Source organism: Agaricus bisporus (genome assembly GCF_000300575.1).
Source record: "Agaricus bisporus var. bisporus H97 unplaced genomic scaffold AGABI2scaffold_10, whole genome shotgun sequence".
In the NCBI taxonomy this organism is placed as follows: Eukaryota; Fungi; Basidiomycota; class Agaricomycetes; order Agaricales; family Agaricaceae; genus Agaricus; species Agaricus bisporus.
In genome coordinates, this window is record NW_006267345.1 from 1503765 (window position 1) to 1518287 (window position 14523).

The following is a 14523-nucleotide window of genomic DNA, read 5'->3' on the forward strand; positions in this document are numbered from 1 at the left end:
TAACCCGATGATCAATTCCCTACTCCGATCTCACCGCCTGGTCCAGAAATCGAGAACACTCGGTCCTAAGAGTCCTCAATCTTCCTTTCTCCAAACCTTCCGCAGTTTCCTTCGGTATATCGACCAATATCCACAATGAGAATATAATTCTGAGCTCGTGCTACTATTGATCATTAATTTAACTTGCGTGAATATGAGTGCAGCTTGTCTCCCTAGCTGAATTTTGTACACACCTAATAGACGCCCAGCTTGCTGTCCTTACCGACTAGCTCAACCAACTCGAAACCACTGATGTAGGCGCAATTTTTGCTCGACAGCGTGAGTTTCCTGTCTCTCCATTCATTTGTCTTCTCTTTCTTGGTTTTGATCGCATCGACTGTTCATATGGATTCTTTTTGTACGCACACTACCGCCTATAGAGATAGTACCAATAATAATTCTCTTTCCGAGGCACCTTACACTTCTCGAGGTACATTCTCACCAACTGAACAGGCCGGCGTCGCGGGCTTCGGTGGAGTTAAAGGAGAGTAAGGGGATATTTTTCATACGTATCTCAACTTTCCCCGAATCGACTTCGAATGAATATAGCTTTGTAGTTTCGTGCATTACTGGATTTGTTGGCGTGAGTTTAAGGTAGGACCCCTGACACTACCCTCCCGCTCCTTCCCGCGTTCACACCTCCCGTCCCGCTCAAAATCATCGTAGTTCCCGCGTGGACGTCCAACCCTGCCCGCGTCAACCACGCGTCCATCCCGCGGGGGGACCGCAAAAATCCCGAGCCCGCGTGAGGGTTACTCACATTTGCTGTAGCCCGACTTCTTGCGTCTTTGTAGATCACTCATCGCAGTAAAATTTCTCAAAAGGCGTATTCAGTGGAATATATGTAATACATAAATTGTTCGAGCCCATTCACTACGCGCGCTTCAAATACAATCCATTTCAATGTACATACATATTTCGAATCACATGCGACTCTTCATTCGCGAGAGGATTTGGATGGCGACACAATTTGCGTCGCGTATACCCTCATACCTTCTCTGAGCGGTACAATCTGGGCTCTGAGGAGGCGCAGTTTTGCTTGGAATTCCTTTTGGTTCAAATTATAAAAACTCTCCGTAACGAGGTCAATAAATGATATACCTTGCGTTCGAGTACGACCATTCCTTCTTTAAGCTCGGTATTCATGGCAGCGGACTGCTCGGTGGCCTTATTGGATCGTGCGTGTTAGCCAAGAATAACACCGAAAACAGGACTCACAAAAGTCCAGATGTCAGCAAAAACACCCAACTTCACGCAGATATCGTCGATGTTGGGCTTGAACCTCTCGAAGTCTGCCTGCATGGCTGCTAAGGCCTTTTGTTTAGAGACTGTTCTGGCGAGGCCAGCTTTGGCTTGATTAAGTTTCTGCTGAGCAACTAGAGGGAGTTTTGTAAATACGCTCTGAAACCCCGTGAGGATTAACTTACGTAGACGCTTAGCTAGCAAGGCAAACAAGGTAACGAGCAATATCAGCGACTCTACAATCTAAGGGAAGTCACAATTATAACAAGAACAGAATATGGCGATTTACACATACCCCGACAGCAAAACTGACGCCTAAGGCTACAACAGCGGCTTTGAGCTGGCCACGAAGTAAAAGTTTGAATGAAGTGAACTTTATGAGGCGGTCAGTAACAGCATACCTTGTCGTTGAGCCTGCAAAGAAAAAGGGCTCAGAATTCAGCCCACAGATTTAACCATCATAGAACGCACTGAGAAATTTCCTGTTGATATTTTTTGATATCAACCTCGAATTTTTTCGCATCGTCCGTAAGTCTTTGGTTTTCGTCCTCTAGGTACTTCGAAAATTCCTTCGAGAAATCCTGAACGTCGTTGGCAAGGTCCTTAAATCCGTCTGCGACTTCGGTTGCGATACGTATTGGATGTTTTTGCTGCGGGAAAGAACGTGTATCAAAACACAGAATTTATCGAGGTAAAGCATAGTATACTTACCACGTATTGTTTCAGATTATCCTGTGCGTCTTTCAAGTCTTCTGTGGACTTGATGTCTGCGATGATTTCAAGGTTTTCATCGTAATCTGTGCAGCGTGATCATCAGTAACAAATAAAGGGGCGATTTCGAAGGAGAAGGACTCGCCAGTTAATGCAGCCGCAGTCTCCGCCGCAAGATGTCTTGAAGACCAGAGGATCCCTGATTTTCCGTTCCAACGCTAGTATGCAAGAGGTTTGTTTCAGGGCAATATCTAAGGGAGAAATCGCTCACAGCCATAAATCCATCCCATTTCGGAACGAACTTGCCTCCGACGTCAGGGAAATCATTACCGTATTTGTTGACAAGCTCAGCAAAGCCGTTCTTGACCTTCCTGAAGTTTTCATCGATGGCGACAGCCGCCTGACCGGCCTTTGTGCATTCCTGAATGAATTTCTTGACCGTATCCGGATTTTCTAGGGTTTTTGTCGCTTCTTGTTGTTGCTTGATCTGCTCCTCTTCGGAAAGTGAATTAAAGGGAGTCGTAGAAGTGTCGGTGGCCATGAATAGATGATAGACACAAGTCGATATAGAGTCTTAGCGAAAGCGTTGGTAGATTGGTTGCTCTACCGGCCTTTATGCTGCTGTTTAGCCAAACAGGAGAGTCACAGTGACACTCCCCATCTTCGTTTTGGAAAATCGAATTAGTACTCAATCGAGTTGGTACTCGGGCAACGTGTCATCGTACCCTTGATTCGCTGAAGAGTCGGCTCCTTTTTCCATACGGACTTCCACGATAAAAACGCGGTATTCGCGGTGGCGTCAACGTGGTACTGCCCAGTGTCAATTAATCAGCAAGATACCTTTCAGAATTTTGAATAATGAATGTGGCTTTCACGCAAAACTTTGGAGTTCATGTGGTTCTTGACGCAAAGCGTTGGAGTGGGAGAGGTTTAAAGGGTTCTCTGAGCATTCCAGATGCCGAAGTTCCTGTCGAAGCGAGTAGAGCATGAACAAAGATATGTATTTTCACTTGCTCGTATTGAAAATCGTAATACCGGAAAGTATAGATGGATGATATTTTCGCATCGTTCCTGATGCCTTCGGCAGAAGTGAGTGATAGAACCCAGGTTGATACCAATGCTATAAGGATCTGCTGGGTTCACGTGGGAATTCTAATTTCTGTGTTAGAAAGTTCTCCGCTACAGGGAATTAGATTTCGCGTGTTTTCGCGTACCGCTCGGCTGCCCGCCCAAGGCCAGCTCCTTGGTTCGTGGCCATATGTTCCCTGCTTCATTCGAGACGTCAGTCAATCTGAACAATGGATTGATCCATTATGCTTACTTTGCGTCACTTTCAGCAAATCATCACATAAACCCAACGTTTTCTCGAGATAAGGCAAGTCCAAGTTGCATCTATCCTTCCAACGGTGTTTTCTTGGCTTTCTTACCTCCCCTACATCGTCGCACTACATGGCTCCCATCGATTTCCCTTTCGCCCATGACGATGACGTTCAAAAAGTTGTTGAACAGCTTAAAGTCCTCAGTCGTGACTCCCTCGCCGCCGCCCAAGGCATCCACGAAATAAAACGTAGCGCCACGAGTCTTGCCGACAAGTACAAGAACAATATCACCGCTCTCGCTGGATTGCCACCCGGCGTAGAGGACTTCGCTAAAGTGGGTTTACCTTTCCACGATGAATGTCTTTCCCCGCTTTTCTGATTGAAAGCTCGATAGTCCTTCAACGATACTCTTTGGTCAGCGCGTAATAGCGCAACACTTGGGGTCAGCCGTATCACGGGTAAGATAACTTTTCGCCCTTTCACCTTTCCATCCCTATTAACCTTATCTATGTAATCCGTAGACTTTGTAGATATAACCATTATTGGGATAGTCGAGGATATTAAAACGCCAAAAGACCGTGATGAAGCTGTTCTAGAACTGAAAGACATGGTTTCTGTATGACCTTTTTCTTCATTTTGCTTTGATGGTATGACCAATAATGTCTTTAGAAAAAGCCTGCACCAGTAGAAGGATTCCCTGGTGCAACGAAACAGTTCGGCGATATCTGGATAACTGTAGGCTGGACCATCTCTAACATTTCATCCCCTCTTATGCAATGCCACTAGTCGTCATCTGATGCTGCCAAGATTCAGAAAGTCCTTGAGGAAGCAACTGATATCAAGAAGACGGTAAAGGTGAAGTGGTCACAATCCACATATCGTGTCGTGTGCTCACTCGATCCCAATGACATCAGGAACTGACCAAAGCCTTCGAGCCTGCCAAAGCAGGTTACAGAAAGGTTCAGGAGGCCCTCAGGGCGTATGCTGCCCAAATCTAAACAGTGTAAATTTAAACTTGCAATGTGACTGTACTCGATTATGTCCAATATCATTGGTGGGGTGGACTGTTAGAGGAGAGGAAATCGGCGAATACTTCATGCCTCCATGTTTGAGTAGTACCTGTCAGAAAAAATCGTCCATTCTCTGAATTGGTGTTGTTCCCTTGGCTCAGCGGCGTAATTTGAGTCGGGCCAAACTTCAGAGGTCGGTACGAACTTTTGAGAGTTGGAAGTCGTTGACTGAAGGGCCACGCGGCCAGCTTGGCAGTGGCGACTTGTCAAATTCGAACGAAGCTACAGCCAATACATCGAATACGAACAATAAAGTGGTATTTGGGTCAATGAAAGGTCTGATCATTCTATTGATGTTCTGCGTCGGACAAGGTCCGGGCCGTCCGGCTGTATTCAGCGCAAGTGCAATATCCTTGAAGCGGCAAGAGAGCACTGAGACTGACAAAGAGGGTTCTCAAGTTATCTCTCGAAAAGCTCGCTGCATTGTGGTAGGCGCGCGTATGGTATCTGGAACCATCATTGAGCCTCGGGCATTCGATGAACTGAGTATCGAGGGCCCTTCGGCAGCATCATCGCATATGAGTTTCCTCACTGGTAGAACCCTCTGTCCGCTATTCCCTCACCCGCCACTAGCGAACAGCGATGGAGATATATCATGTGCTTTCCCATTTCACCCGTTGGCTAGCGAATACCGCCGAAAACGAGCAGAGCATGCGCAGAGATGCTTTGTAACAATGTCTTCTACTATGATATTGGGAAACAAGATAATTGTTTGGGAAATTTGTCACATAATCATTGACCTGATCATGATCATGATAATGGATAGATATGCTGTTCGGTTGCCGCCCCATCATCCACCACCAGTGAGAACTTCCAAAGAACTTTCTAACGCTGATAATGATAACGCCGGGTCAGTCTTTGATCCCTGGGGGAGTCGAGGATACTATCTATCTATTTGTCTGGTTGTCCCTGTGGCTTAGGACATATTTCAATCTATAGTATACATACAACACGAAATTTCCATGGTGTCAAGAAAAACAAGCGATGACCCAAATGCGATAATATTGCAGGGGAATTTCGCGAATTGCTCGGTTGCCAATTCCCCGGGCCTTGGGAAAGGATCCTGATGTCTAAGCATTCCAAATGACAACTGTCAACGGTACTATGGGCTGAATGGAAGGAGAAATTATGTTCGAAGCCCTTGCAAGTGTTCTGCCCTGTGTTCCACTTTTCCCCATATTGTAACTCCTCGTTGTGGAAAGTTCAAAGGTTCTCTGAGCAACTTCGCGACCCAAGAATATGTAGTTCGCGTAATACTGAAGTCGATCAGAAGATGACTGAACGAGTGACCACAACGACGAAAACCTTATCGTCGCAAAAGGGAATGAACGGAAGGTTGTACCAACCATCCATTGTTGAAAAGAACACTTTCAATTTTAATTTTGCTACAACCCCTTTCCCCCCAACGCAGTGGATATACAGTATCTTGAAGTCAAACTAGAATGTCAGAGGCTACAGAGAATTTGATTCAACACCTCAAAGGCGCTCCACAAACTATCCTTTCTGTCTTGGAAACGTTTCAAGTCACTCGGTCCTTTGTCGCTGGAATCGGCGATTACATTAGGAGCACCAGGTTGACCGATGAATGGTATGGTTTCTTGGATGTAAGTTTTTCGCAAGTTTTTTCCTTTTCTTTATTATCTTTCGCTCTAATACTGCTCGAATTTCAAAGAGGTATGCCATTTTGATGTGGGAATCCAGAGATATATGCACCGACTCTAGATTCCAACTCATCAGTGAGTTAGCCATTTGGGCGGGTGCCATCTCTTCGATATGGTACTAAATCTGATTTTTGTTATCGGTAGAACTTAACGGTGTACTCAAGTTTGCCAAGCAAGACAATCCGAACATGGCCGTTATTAAAGCGAAAGTGACCGATTACTCGAATGTGAAAGATTCCTACTTGCCAGACCGATGTGTTACTAACATTGTATTCAACGTAGACCCCATTCAAGACTAACGAGAAAGCTCAGACACTCTTGATCAATTTGAAGAAGCTGGACGAAGATATCCAGGAATGGAAAGTGAACCTTTCTGACGTGCTTGAGACCAAGATACCCAAGCAGGATGATGGAAGTTCAAGTTACCGAATGCTGATGAAAGCTTTAAAGGATCTCAAAGAACGTTTACCTCCTGAGTATGATTTTCCAAAAATTCCATCTACCAATTGAGACTAATAGTGAATTCAACAGTGACCGGGTTGGTATTTTGGCCTTCAGCTTCAGTCCTCTATCTAACCGTTCCTTTTTAGAATGACATGAAATCTGTTTTGTTAGCTAATACCATGCGTCCCGCGACTGTTAGTACGGGCCTAATACAAGAAACATGGATAAAGGTAAATACTAAGCAAGGCTGCCCACTGGTGTTTGCACGCTACTAATTGCGCTGTGTATCTAGTTCTGGTTTCAAGTGGACGTGATCGTACGAGCGATGGCGCGTGCTCCCGATGCAGTAACGATGGCTGTACGGTGCCGTAGTCTCCATTAAATGGGTGCCCGCTGAAGCTTTATTGTTTTTTTTTTAGAAATTGCAACTTACAATCTCGAAGGCGTACTCGGAATATCAACCCCTTGAGGGTGCATGCGCGAGTTATGCAGATGAACTGCACAGTGGCTTATACCATGCATATACTTCAGCTGTACGCCGACAGCGATGAGCGGAATAATGACGTTGATTGTACCTACAATCTATGTGAACTCTGTAATTGTAAAATGTCATCGATGCATCACGCGTTTCCGCCCGTTCGAACTAGGATTTCACCTTCAACCGACCCGCCAAACACTTATCAGATGGATACCATGGCGAAAGGGGGGCAAAGAAGATATTCTACACAAAGAAACAGCAGTTGGCGTCACATTCAACTACGGTGTCTATCATGCACGACCAGCACCCGGCACATTTCTTCGCTCCCTCCTTGGTCTCTCCGGTTGAGCTGTAACAGGTTGAACGACGTTGACTTGAATCGAATCAAAGTTGAGCGCGTCAAGTAATGCCTAAGTCAACAGTTAGAAATCATGTAAACAATCAAGGGAGAAGAAGGCGGACCTTGGTGTCAGGATCAATCTCGAGTCCTGAAGCGGTGGTATCCAAAGCGGAGATTTCGGGAACGTAGTTGTCTTTACGTTCACGTTCTTCTTCTTGCAGTTTGAATGAGATGCCGCGGACGGGACCTTTTTGAATGCGTTTCATCAAGTGAGTGGTGAATCCTGCGATTTTGTTTCGAAGACGTTTGGAGGGGACAAGGGACTATAACTGTTGATTAGATAAGGAGGAGGGTGTAGTGGGCGTGACCAACGCACGACTTCATCGATGATACGTTTGTTGGTGTGGAAATCGAGAGTAAGGCGGGGGTAGCTGTTGCGTACGATATGAGTATGTGATATGACAATGAGATAGATCACAAACTATTTTTCGATGAGCACGCGAGAGGCTCTCTTTGTCGTCTTTGTGCGAACGCGGCCCTACACGCAAAATCGTCAGCACAACGTCGGGCAAGCGCACGGGCCACTGACCATGGTCAACTGCGAGGTGGCCTAGCGCTGTGTGTCGCTGCAAGGATGACCCGGGATCTTCCGGGTGGCTTTGATCAACTGCACAGTACACAAACACACGCAAACAGCCCATACGTTGATCTGTGCACACCGTTGATCGCTTTCGCGTCCCCCTCGTCCTCGGTCTAGTCAAGGTAAATCGTCGTCGTCGTCGTCGCCGTCGTCTGGAGTGTCGTCGCGCGCACGAGTTTCTCCCCATCTGACTCGCGCTTTCCGTAGCACGACACTCAGATCGGGGTCCGTGAATCATTTACTCATGTTTCTTTTTACAGTCTCTTTCTTTATCCCCGCCATCGCTCGAAAATGGTCCGCATCTCCGTCTTGGTGCGTTACCATTTTGTGTTGGTTATGTCGTCGTCTAATAGTGTATCTAGAACGACTGCCTTAAAAGCATTTGCAATGCGTCTCGCCGCGGCAAACGTCAAGTCATCGTCCGTCCTTCATCCAAGGTCGTTGTGAAATTCCTTTCTGTCATGCAACGCCATGGTAAGTTCCACTCCATTTCCCCCACTTTCGAAGTGATATAACTACGACTGGCGCGACCGATACGCGGCAAGCCGTTTTAACCCTTCGATATATCAACGTCTCTATTTAACCAATACAGCCCGTGTCTTCATCTCACGAGACATGGGTTCACCGACGAGACTACATTCTTCTTCTCACTGATTATCTTTTCTCGTTTACTGACTTGAAATTTTGTCAGGTTACATCGGTGAATTCGAAATCATTGATGACCATCGTGGTGGAAAAATTATCGTACAGCTCAACGGAAGGCTGAATAAAACGGGAGTTATTTCTCCGCGATTCAATGTGCAACACAACCGTATCGAGCAGTGGATCAATTATTTGCTGCCCTCGCGTGGCATTGGGATCATCGTGCTCACGACGTCGTCTGGCATCCTCGACCACGAAGAGGCGCGTCGGAAGAATGTCGGAGGAAAGTTGTTGGGCTATGTTTACTAGTATAGCGTGTGAATGTATTACCCAAAATGCCATTACCGTGTGTTGCAGTGTTGCTCTTCCCAGGGAGCCCTCCGTAACCGTTCAGCCATGTCCCTCGACGCTGCCCCGCCCCTCCGCCGCGCACGGTCCACCTCCCGCTCACGGTCGCCGATGCTCGCCCTCACGTCGGCGGCCATAACCAGCAAGGTCATCAAAAGACTCGAAGGTCTCACCCATCTCGAGATGCTCGGCGTCACCAGTATACCCGAAGACGATACCGAAGACATCCCTTCTTCCAACGTCAGCGACACCGAAAGAGAAAAAGACGACGATGAGGCTTTAGAGGCGGAGAGACTCGTGCTGGTTGTCGATGAACACGAGGTCACTCCTCAGCCAACCGTAGATGCCAAAAAGGAAAAGAAAAAAGTCGATTGGGAGGTTCCAAGAAAGTTGTTGCATAGCTCTATCGGTGAGTCTTTTTCCACCTCTGTCTCGCTCATAGTTTCCCTACCTTTGATTTAGGATTCTTTACTTTATACCTCTATGTTACGGAAGGCGACGTTTCGAAAGTCGTATTGACATTATGGTCATCTTTATGCATCATCGTTCCTGCGGATGTGTTCCGACTCCGTTGGCCTACATTTGAACGACTGTATGAACGCTTGTTGGGTTTCTTGATGCGAGAGAGCGAAAAGGCGCGTGTTCCTCTTCCCCTAACTCTTGACTATAAATTGACATCTTCAACGCAGAAATCGACGAATGGCGTGATATGGTACATCTTGGGAGTCAATTTTGCTCTCCAGTTCTATCCTCGCGATGTTGCTACTGTCGCCATTTTAATGTATGTTTGTTACCTTTGTACTATCATCATGACTAACGCCCATATTACAGCCTTTCATGGGCCGACACAGCCGCATCCACAATAGGACGTCTCTATGGCCCTTCCTCACCCCGCCTACCCTCCTCCATCCCTCTCCTCCCGCCTCCCTTATCCTCTCTACCTCTCCTTTCTCACCTTCGACTCCCACTTGCTCCTAGAAAAAGTGTGGCGGGATTCATGGCTGCTAGTTTCACGGGAACATGCATCGCGATTGCGTTTTGGGCTTGGATTGCGCCGATGAGGTTTGGTGGCAAGGAGCTGGTTTGGAGTTTTGAGAACGGTGTGACTGGGAGTGGGTCATTGAGCGGGTGGTTGGGTTTGAGCATTGTGGGTTTGGTTGCGGGATTGATTAGTGGTGTTGCGGAAGCTATGGGTGAGTGTTATCCTTGTTTTTGTTTTTATTTTTTGTGGATACTAATGTTTTCCTATGAAGATTTAGGCTCGTTAGACGATAATTTGACGCTACCGATCGTTTCTGGGGGATGTATACTTGGATTTCTTAAACTTGCTTCGTGGATTGGATCGATTTGGACATAGTGATTTGTGTTTGGTGGCTTTTTGGTAAACTTCTCCTTAAAACCAATCGTTTTTTCTTCTGCCGTTTGAGTCAACTTGTTTTTTTTTTCTTTGTTTTTTTGCCTTTTATTTCTTTTTTGTTGAAGAAATAGTATTATTTACCCCCCCTTTTAATCTTTGACTGTTAATGATTGAAGGATGTTGACGAATGGATGTTGAATTAATGATGATCATGATGGGACGACCGATGATATAGTGATATCGTGTTCTTTTTGGAACTTGGAGGATCCGAGAGTAGATACCCAGATGTTTTTTTTTTATAATGGATACTTGTATATTGGTGGGATGGCGAAGGTGCAAAGATCACTATTACAGAGGAGAGGATGAGGAAATCTATATGTTTTTTGGAGAAGAAACATAATTAGTGATATCAGACGCCTTCATCTTGAATCTGTCAACTTTGTGATGCTCGGAGAAGTAGTATAAATAGCAATCTACTTTGAAATCTGATATGCTACTTCCGGGAAGGCGCATATATAGAGGTATCGGAAGGTAAGCGACCTCAGGTTCGACGTACACTTCGCCGCCTATCAGAATTCTTTCTGACCAATAGCGGTACCACAGGCCTCTCGCCACCAATGCTTGGGCTACCCAAGAGGCGTACATCTATCATGGAGATCTCAGATGGCCCTGATTTATATATAATATCAAACTTCCCCTGCTCAACCTGTGATAGCCGTTTGGCGTGGTCTGTCACATGCATGTATTGACATGGGTAATTCAAGTACGTTCCTCGTGTTTTCAGATCTCATCTAGTACCTTTACTACAAGCCCTGGTGAATTCATACCTCAGATTTGGCGCGTATGAGTAATTCGGAGCGCTGTTAGCTAGATATCCCAGGCTAGTGATTATTCTCTTGTTACTCGTTCACTGCGGCTTTTGCCTGAATAGGTCGTATATTTCTCTAGCGTTCTATGTGAGGAGTGGGGAGTATCACACTCGAAACCACGTTCTCAGTTGCGGAGATCTTGCAGCTGACTACTAATCAGCAGGTACCAACGGCTACTAGATACCAATGGCAAAAGCGAGCCGAACTCTCGTAGACCGAGAATCACTTGTTTGGCTATTATACTCGTTCGCTGGTGCATTCCAAACGGCCCAACGGCGACGGAAGTTATACATTTGTACTTTGTGTTCCGCTTACAGTCTAAGACGTCTTGGAGGGAAAAACGAAGACAAAGTTTTGCAAAACGATTGCTATTGGAGTCATCAAATCAATATCATCTTCCAAGGGAAGATCTACATCATATGTAGTATATAATAAGTCCAATGATATAAAAAAATCCTTTCATGCGGGTAGCGTGGCAGTTAATTGGAAATCACAATGTGTTGCCTTCCTGCGGTATTGGTGAAATCGAAATTTACAATACAGCTTTGAACTCTGGCAGGATGGCTGTCGCCCTCGTTGTTGTCCACCGTCAAACAAGCTGTTTACCCTCAGGTTAGCAACCACGTTATTTGGGAAGGAAGATGTAGCGACGAACTGCCATCAAGGAAACCAACTGCGGGAGTTTCGGAATCCCCAGGGAACCAATTGGTGGTGTCAGTGTTAGAAGCACAATCAGCCGCGTCCAGCAATGTGACGACGTTATCTGGTTCAATTGTAAGCCGACTCCTACAATAGTTTAACGAGCTCGGGTGGTGTAAACTCACTACCGCCAATGATGCCGGCACACAACGAACTGTCCGAAAGTGGCCTTATGAAGACTAAGCCTTGTTCGGCACCTGCTGAGTCCAGCATCCACAGCTGGCTACTACCCCCATTGCAGGGATTGCTAAGTAGTGTGAAATAAGTGTGAATAAAAGAAACGTCGAAGAAAAATTCGACGTACAACTGCACCCGAGTGCCAACTGTTCCAGCACCGGCATCAGCACATACATTCGGATCGAGTTCTGTAGCCTTGATCACGGAAAGACCGGCCTGTCTGCGGGAAGGAATGGCAAATCCTCCAAGCCCGGTAGAAAGGAGAGTGGCAAGAACAATAAGTTGGTTTAAACCTTGGAACATGGTCGTAAAAAAATCGAAGAAGAATAGAAGGTTGAAGAAGTTAAGATGTGAGAATGAGAAACGTAAATTGATACTGCCCTCCAAAGGTTTCTACGCTTTTTATACATGGTCATCGAACTGATTTAGGAAGCTTGAGCCGATGCAACTAGCTCCTGAAGTCGGTGCGGTGCATACAGGGGGGCGAAGCACTGCTTGGCTGCCGTGAGAACATTTTGGCGAACCGCAACTGGCATTAAAAAACAAACTATGAATAGGCAAAAGATTTCAGCCTTATCCGCTCTATAGGCTGTGATAGATTGGCTGTGAACTAAAACAAATGTAACCTACATAGCAGAACACCCCTCGCTGGTGAAAATCGGACGTTCTCCATCGTTCAGATTTTTGAAGTGTGGGAAAAGTTCACAAGTAATAATCTCAATGCCTGTCAAAGGTCTTCCTACGAGTACCGTACTTGCCACATTCTACACTAGAACTGGAATTGGTAGTCACACATAATGAAAGCGTTTCTCATGATGATCACGTCCAGCTTTGCTCAGACAATTACCCTTATGTATCTGGGCCTGAAGTCGACGTCGTAGTGCGTAATTTAAGACAGCTACGAACTGTGAGATTTTCTTGGCTGTGTCATAATGAATCTCAATGGAATACACTCTCCTTTCAAATATCCTGTGCGGCGGCCTGAACGAGACAGCTGAAACCCCCGTTCCTTCACCAATTTCAAAAGACCCGCTTCTTACGTCCTCGCTCTTAGTCGGACTTAGTACCCATTAAACGTCCGCAGATGCTACTATGATTCTCATGTTGAATGATACCTTCTGTCTTGTGTTCGAAACCAATTTCAGAACTTGGTCTACAGCACTGACATGATTGGCAATACTTTGCTTTTGATACCATTCTATGCACACTGTGAAGTCCATGGGAGTGGGAAACATTGTACATCGTTCTACGCCTGATCTAACATTTTAAAGTCCTACATTCCCCGCTATACCCGATACCGTGGAGCTCCTAGAGCCCTCCAACCCCCATTATTTGATGCAGTTGGCCCAGAAATATCCCCACTTGCACCCAGTGGGCACAAGCGGGCAGCCGGCCGGCATGGGTGAAAAAGATCTATGAAATGTGCAGAGCAAAAAGGCAACTATCAGCGGTAACAGAATGCACTTATAGAATCACCCAACGGCTCCAGCGGCGGCTTTGATCCCAGAAAATGTGTTCAGGGCGACAATCGGAAACTTTTCTCTTGGAAAGCTATGTTTTATGGGTGTTTGGCGAGCGCTGTTATATTCTTGAAAAGTCGTATTCTTCCAGTTAAACCTTTAGGATACCGGAATCAATGGCGCGAAGATTGGGAAACAAGGACGGAGCGACGCACCAAGTTCTACATGGCGATCAGCGACTTTTTGCTCCAAGTAACTTTTTGACATCCAACTACAAACGGGAGAGCATCACGTTGGTCAATCGGCTTAGTCGACCGCGCGCGATTTCGCGCAGAACCCAAAGAGGAATTCAACTTGGCAAGTGTTGTTAAGCGGATAGATGGGCTTCCCTTAGAGGGCGACTTTCGTAGAGAAAGAAGAATAAATGAATACCAAGCTAAAGTAAGATACAGAAAATAATAGTCTTTATATATGTTTTCTAGTCCGATAGAGATGAAATAAGATAGCTACAGAGACGGAGCAGAAACCAGTAAACGGAGACCTTGGGCGAAGGGGAGAATTGGGCAGAGGGGAGAAATAAGAAATTCGAGCAATCGTAGTGATTAGATTGTTTAGGGCATAACAAGTGTTGCGGGACCGTTCGGGGTTCGTCGTATTGTATGTTTGAGACGTGGATGCGGCCAAAAATATTCGTAGATGTTCGTTCACAGGTGACCGGTGACGTCCGACCCCATCCTTGAAAGGACGGGTGGAATCTGAGAGCGATCAATTTCGAGCGGGAAGTCGGCGGGACGTGAAACAGGATAGCAGCTCAAGGTGAACCTCATACGACCGTTTGACATTGAAACAAGACCGCCTCCACGCCTTTTTTGTGAAATTCTACGCGAAAAAAAAAACTCAGTTGGCACGGCAATTCGGACCAAAGTTGACCTCATCGAGGAATAATGCACCAAGTGATGCACTGTCTTCACGTAAGAAGCTCTCATTGTTGGGGTAAATCGATGGGCGGGAGTCAGTCAGTCTTAGT

General features: G+C 46.0%; 8 protein-coding genes across 8 annotated transcripts; 4 read left to right on the forward strand and 4 right to left on the reverse strand.

Moving 5' to 3' along the window:
* Nucleotides 1–878: 878 nt before the first annotated feature.
* Nucleotides 879–1306, reverse strand: AGABI2DRAFT_195005 (hypothetical protein). Its single transcript, XM_006455451.1, has 3 exons — nt 1258–1306; nt 1141–1206; nt 879–1087 (listed from the first exon to the last, which is right to left on the reverse strand). The coding sequence occupies exons 2-3, from the start codon at nt 1183–1185 to the stop codon at nt 977–979; spliced, it is 156 nt and encodes a 51-aa protein (XP_006455514.1). The 5' UTR covers nt 1186–1206; nt 1258–1306; the 3' UTR covers nt 879–976.
* Nucleotides 1307–1992: 686 nt separating this feature from the next.
* On the reverse strand, nt 1993–2570 carry AGABI2DRAFT_138613 (hypothetical protein; the record flags this gene model as incomplete). The annotated part of the gene is made up of 3 exons (XM_006455452.1): nt 2264–2570; nt 2138–2210; nt 1993–2078 (listed from the first exon to the last, which is right to left on the reverse strand). Coding segments are annotated over exons 1-3 (429 nt in total), but the record flags the coding sequence as incomplete, so codon positions are not given.
* An 832-nt stretch (nt 2571–3402) lies between these two features.
* AGABI2DRAFT_195007 (hypothetical protein) lies at nt 3403–4457 on the forward strand. Its single transcript, XM_006455453.1, has 6 exons — nt 3403–3645; nt 3706–3769; nt 3833–3927; nt 3981–4046; nt 4098–4166; nt 4226–4457. The coding sequence occupies exons 1-6, from the start codon at nt 3442–3444 to the stop codon at nt 4307–4309; spliced, it is 582 nt and encodes a 193-aa protein (XP_006455516.1). The 5' UTR covers nt 3403–3441; the 3' UTR covers nt 4310–4457.
* A 1366-nt stretch (nt 4458–5823) lies between these two features.
* Nucleotides 5824–6552, forward strand: AGABI2DRAFT_145641 (hypothetical protein; the record flags this gene model as incomplete). Its single annotated transcript, XM_006455454.1, has 4 exons — nt 5824–5985; nt 6054–6117; nt 6187–6269; nt 6325–6552. The coding sequence occupies 4 exons, from the start codon at nt 5824–5826 to the stop codon at nt 6550–6552; spliced, it is 537 nt and encodes a 178-aa protein (XP_006455517.1).
* Nucleotides 6553–6886: 334 nt separating this feature from the next.
* Nucleotides 6887–7923, reverse strand: AGABI2DRAFT_195010 (hypothetical protein). Its single transcript, XM_006455455.1, has 6 exons — nt 7894–7923; nt 7787–7842; nt 7681–7735; nt 7427–7627; nt 7131–7374; nt 6887–6903 (listed from the first exon to the last, which is right to left on the reverse strand). Exons 1-5 carry the CDS (start codon nt 7894–7896, stop codon nt 7255–7257), a joined length of 435 nt encoding a protein of 144 aa, XP_006455518.1. The 5' UTR covers nt 7897–7923; the 3' UTR covers nt 6887–6903; nt 7131–7254.
* A 113-nt stretch (nt 7924–8036) lies between these two features.
* AGABI2DRAFT_195011 (40S ribosomal protein S22) lies at nt 8037–9025 on the forward strand. The gene is made up of 3 exons (XM_006455456.1): nt 8037–8256; nt 8307–8418; nt 8636–9025. Exons 1-3 carry the CDS (start codon nt 8236–8238, stop codon nt 8893–8895), a joined length of 393 nt encoding a protein of 130 aa, XP_006455519.1. The 5' UTR covers nt 8037–8235; the 3' UTR covers nt 8896–9025.
* On the forward strand, nt 8980–10387 carry AGABI2DRAFT_195012 (hypothetical protein). Its single transcript, XM_006455457.1, has 5 exons — nt 8980–9343; nt 9397–9569; nt 9624–9715; nt 9766–10127; nt 10188–10387. The coding sequence occupies exons 1-5, from the start codon at nt 8983–8985 to the stop codon at nt 10289–10291; spliced, it is 1092 nt and encodes a 363-aa protein (XP_006455520.1). The 5' UTR covers nt 8980–8982; the 3' UTR covers nt 10292–10387.
* A 1252-nt stretch (nt 10388–11639) lies between these two features.
* On the reverse strand, nt 11640–12339 carry AGABI2DRAFT_121437 (hypothetical protein; the record flags this gene model as incomplete). Its single annotated transcript, XM_006455458.1, has 4 exons — nt 11640–11758; nt 11816–11923; nt 11985–12106; nt 12164–12339. The coding sequence occupies 4 exons, from the start codon at nt 12337–12339 to the stop codon at nt 11640–11642; spliced, it is 525 nt and encodes a 174-aa protein (XP_006455521.1).
* Between the last annotated feature and the right edge of the window lie 2184 nt (nt 12340–14523).

What these genes read in the sequence shown, in the direction of transcription:
- AGABI2DRAFT_195010 (XM_006455455.1), bottom strand. An exon ending in AACGTATCATCGATGAAGTC is followed by an intron (nt 7,628 to 7,680) that starts GTGCGTTGGTCA and finishes CAACAGTTATAG; the next exon opens with TCCCTTGTCCCCTCCAAACG. An exon ending in AGATTGATCCTGACACCAAG is followed by an intron (nt 7,375 to 7,426) that starts GTCCGCCTTCTT and finishes CTGTTGACTTAG; the next exon opens with GCATTACTTGACGCGCTCAA.
- AGABI2DRAFT_195007 (XM_006455453.1), top strand. Translation starts at nt 3,442, where the DNA reads ATGGCTCCCATCGATTTCCCTTTCGCCCATGACGATGACGTTCAAAAA. An exon ending in GCGTAGAGGACTTCGCTAAA is followed by an intron (nt 3,646 to 3,705) that starts GTGGGTTTACCT and finishes AAAGCTCGATAG; the next exon opens with TCCTTCAACGATACTCTTTG. An exon ending in TGGGGTCAGCCGTATCACGG is followed by an intron (nt 3,770 to 3,832) that starts GTAAGATAACTT and finishes TGTAATCCGTAG; the next exon opens with ACTTTGTAGATATAACCATT.
- AGABI2DRAFT_195005 (XM_006455451.1), bottom strand. Translation starts at nt 1,185, where the DNA reads ATGAATACCGAGCTTAAAGAAGGAATGGTCGTACTCGAACGCAAG. An exon ending in TGGTCGTACTCGAACGCAAG is followed by an intron (nt 1,088 to 1,140) that starts GTATATCATTTA and finishes TTGAACCAAAAG; the next exon opens with GAATTCCAAGCAAAACTGCG.
- AGABI2DRAFT_195012 (XM_006455457.1), top strand. Translation starts at nt 8,983, where the DNA reads ATGTCCCTCGACGCTGCCCCGCCCCTCCGCCGCGCACGGTCCACCTCC. An exon ending in GTTGTTGCATAGCTCTATCG is followed by an intron (nt 9,344 to 9,396) that starts GTGAGTCTTTTT and finishes CCTTTGATTTAG; the next exon opens with GATTCTTTACTTTATACCTC. An exon ending in GCTACTGTCGCCATTTTAAT is followed by an intron (nt 9,716 to 9,765) that starts GTATGTTTGTTA and finishes CCCATATTACAG; the next exon opens with CCTTTCATGGGCCGACACAG.
- AGABI2DRAFT_195011 (XM_006455456.1), top strand. Translation starts at nt 8,236, where the DNA reads ATGGTCCGCATCTCCGTCTTG. An exon ending in TGGTCCGCATCTCCGTCTTG is followed by an intron (nt 8,257 to 8,306) that starts GTGCGTTACCAT and finishes TAGTGTATCTAG; the next exon opens with AACGACTGCCTTAAAAGCAT. An exon ending in TTCTGTCATGCAACGCCATG is followed by an intron (nt 8,419 to 8,635) that starts GTAAGTTCCACT and finishes AAATTTTGTCAG; the next exon opens with GTTACATCGGTGAATTCGAA.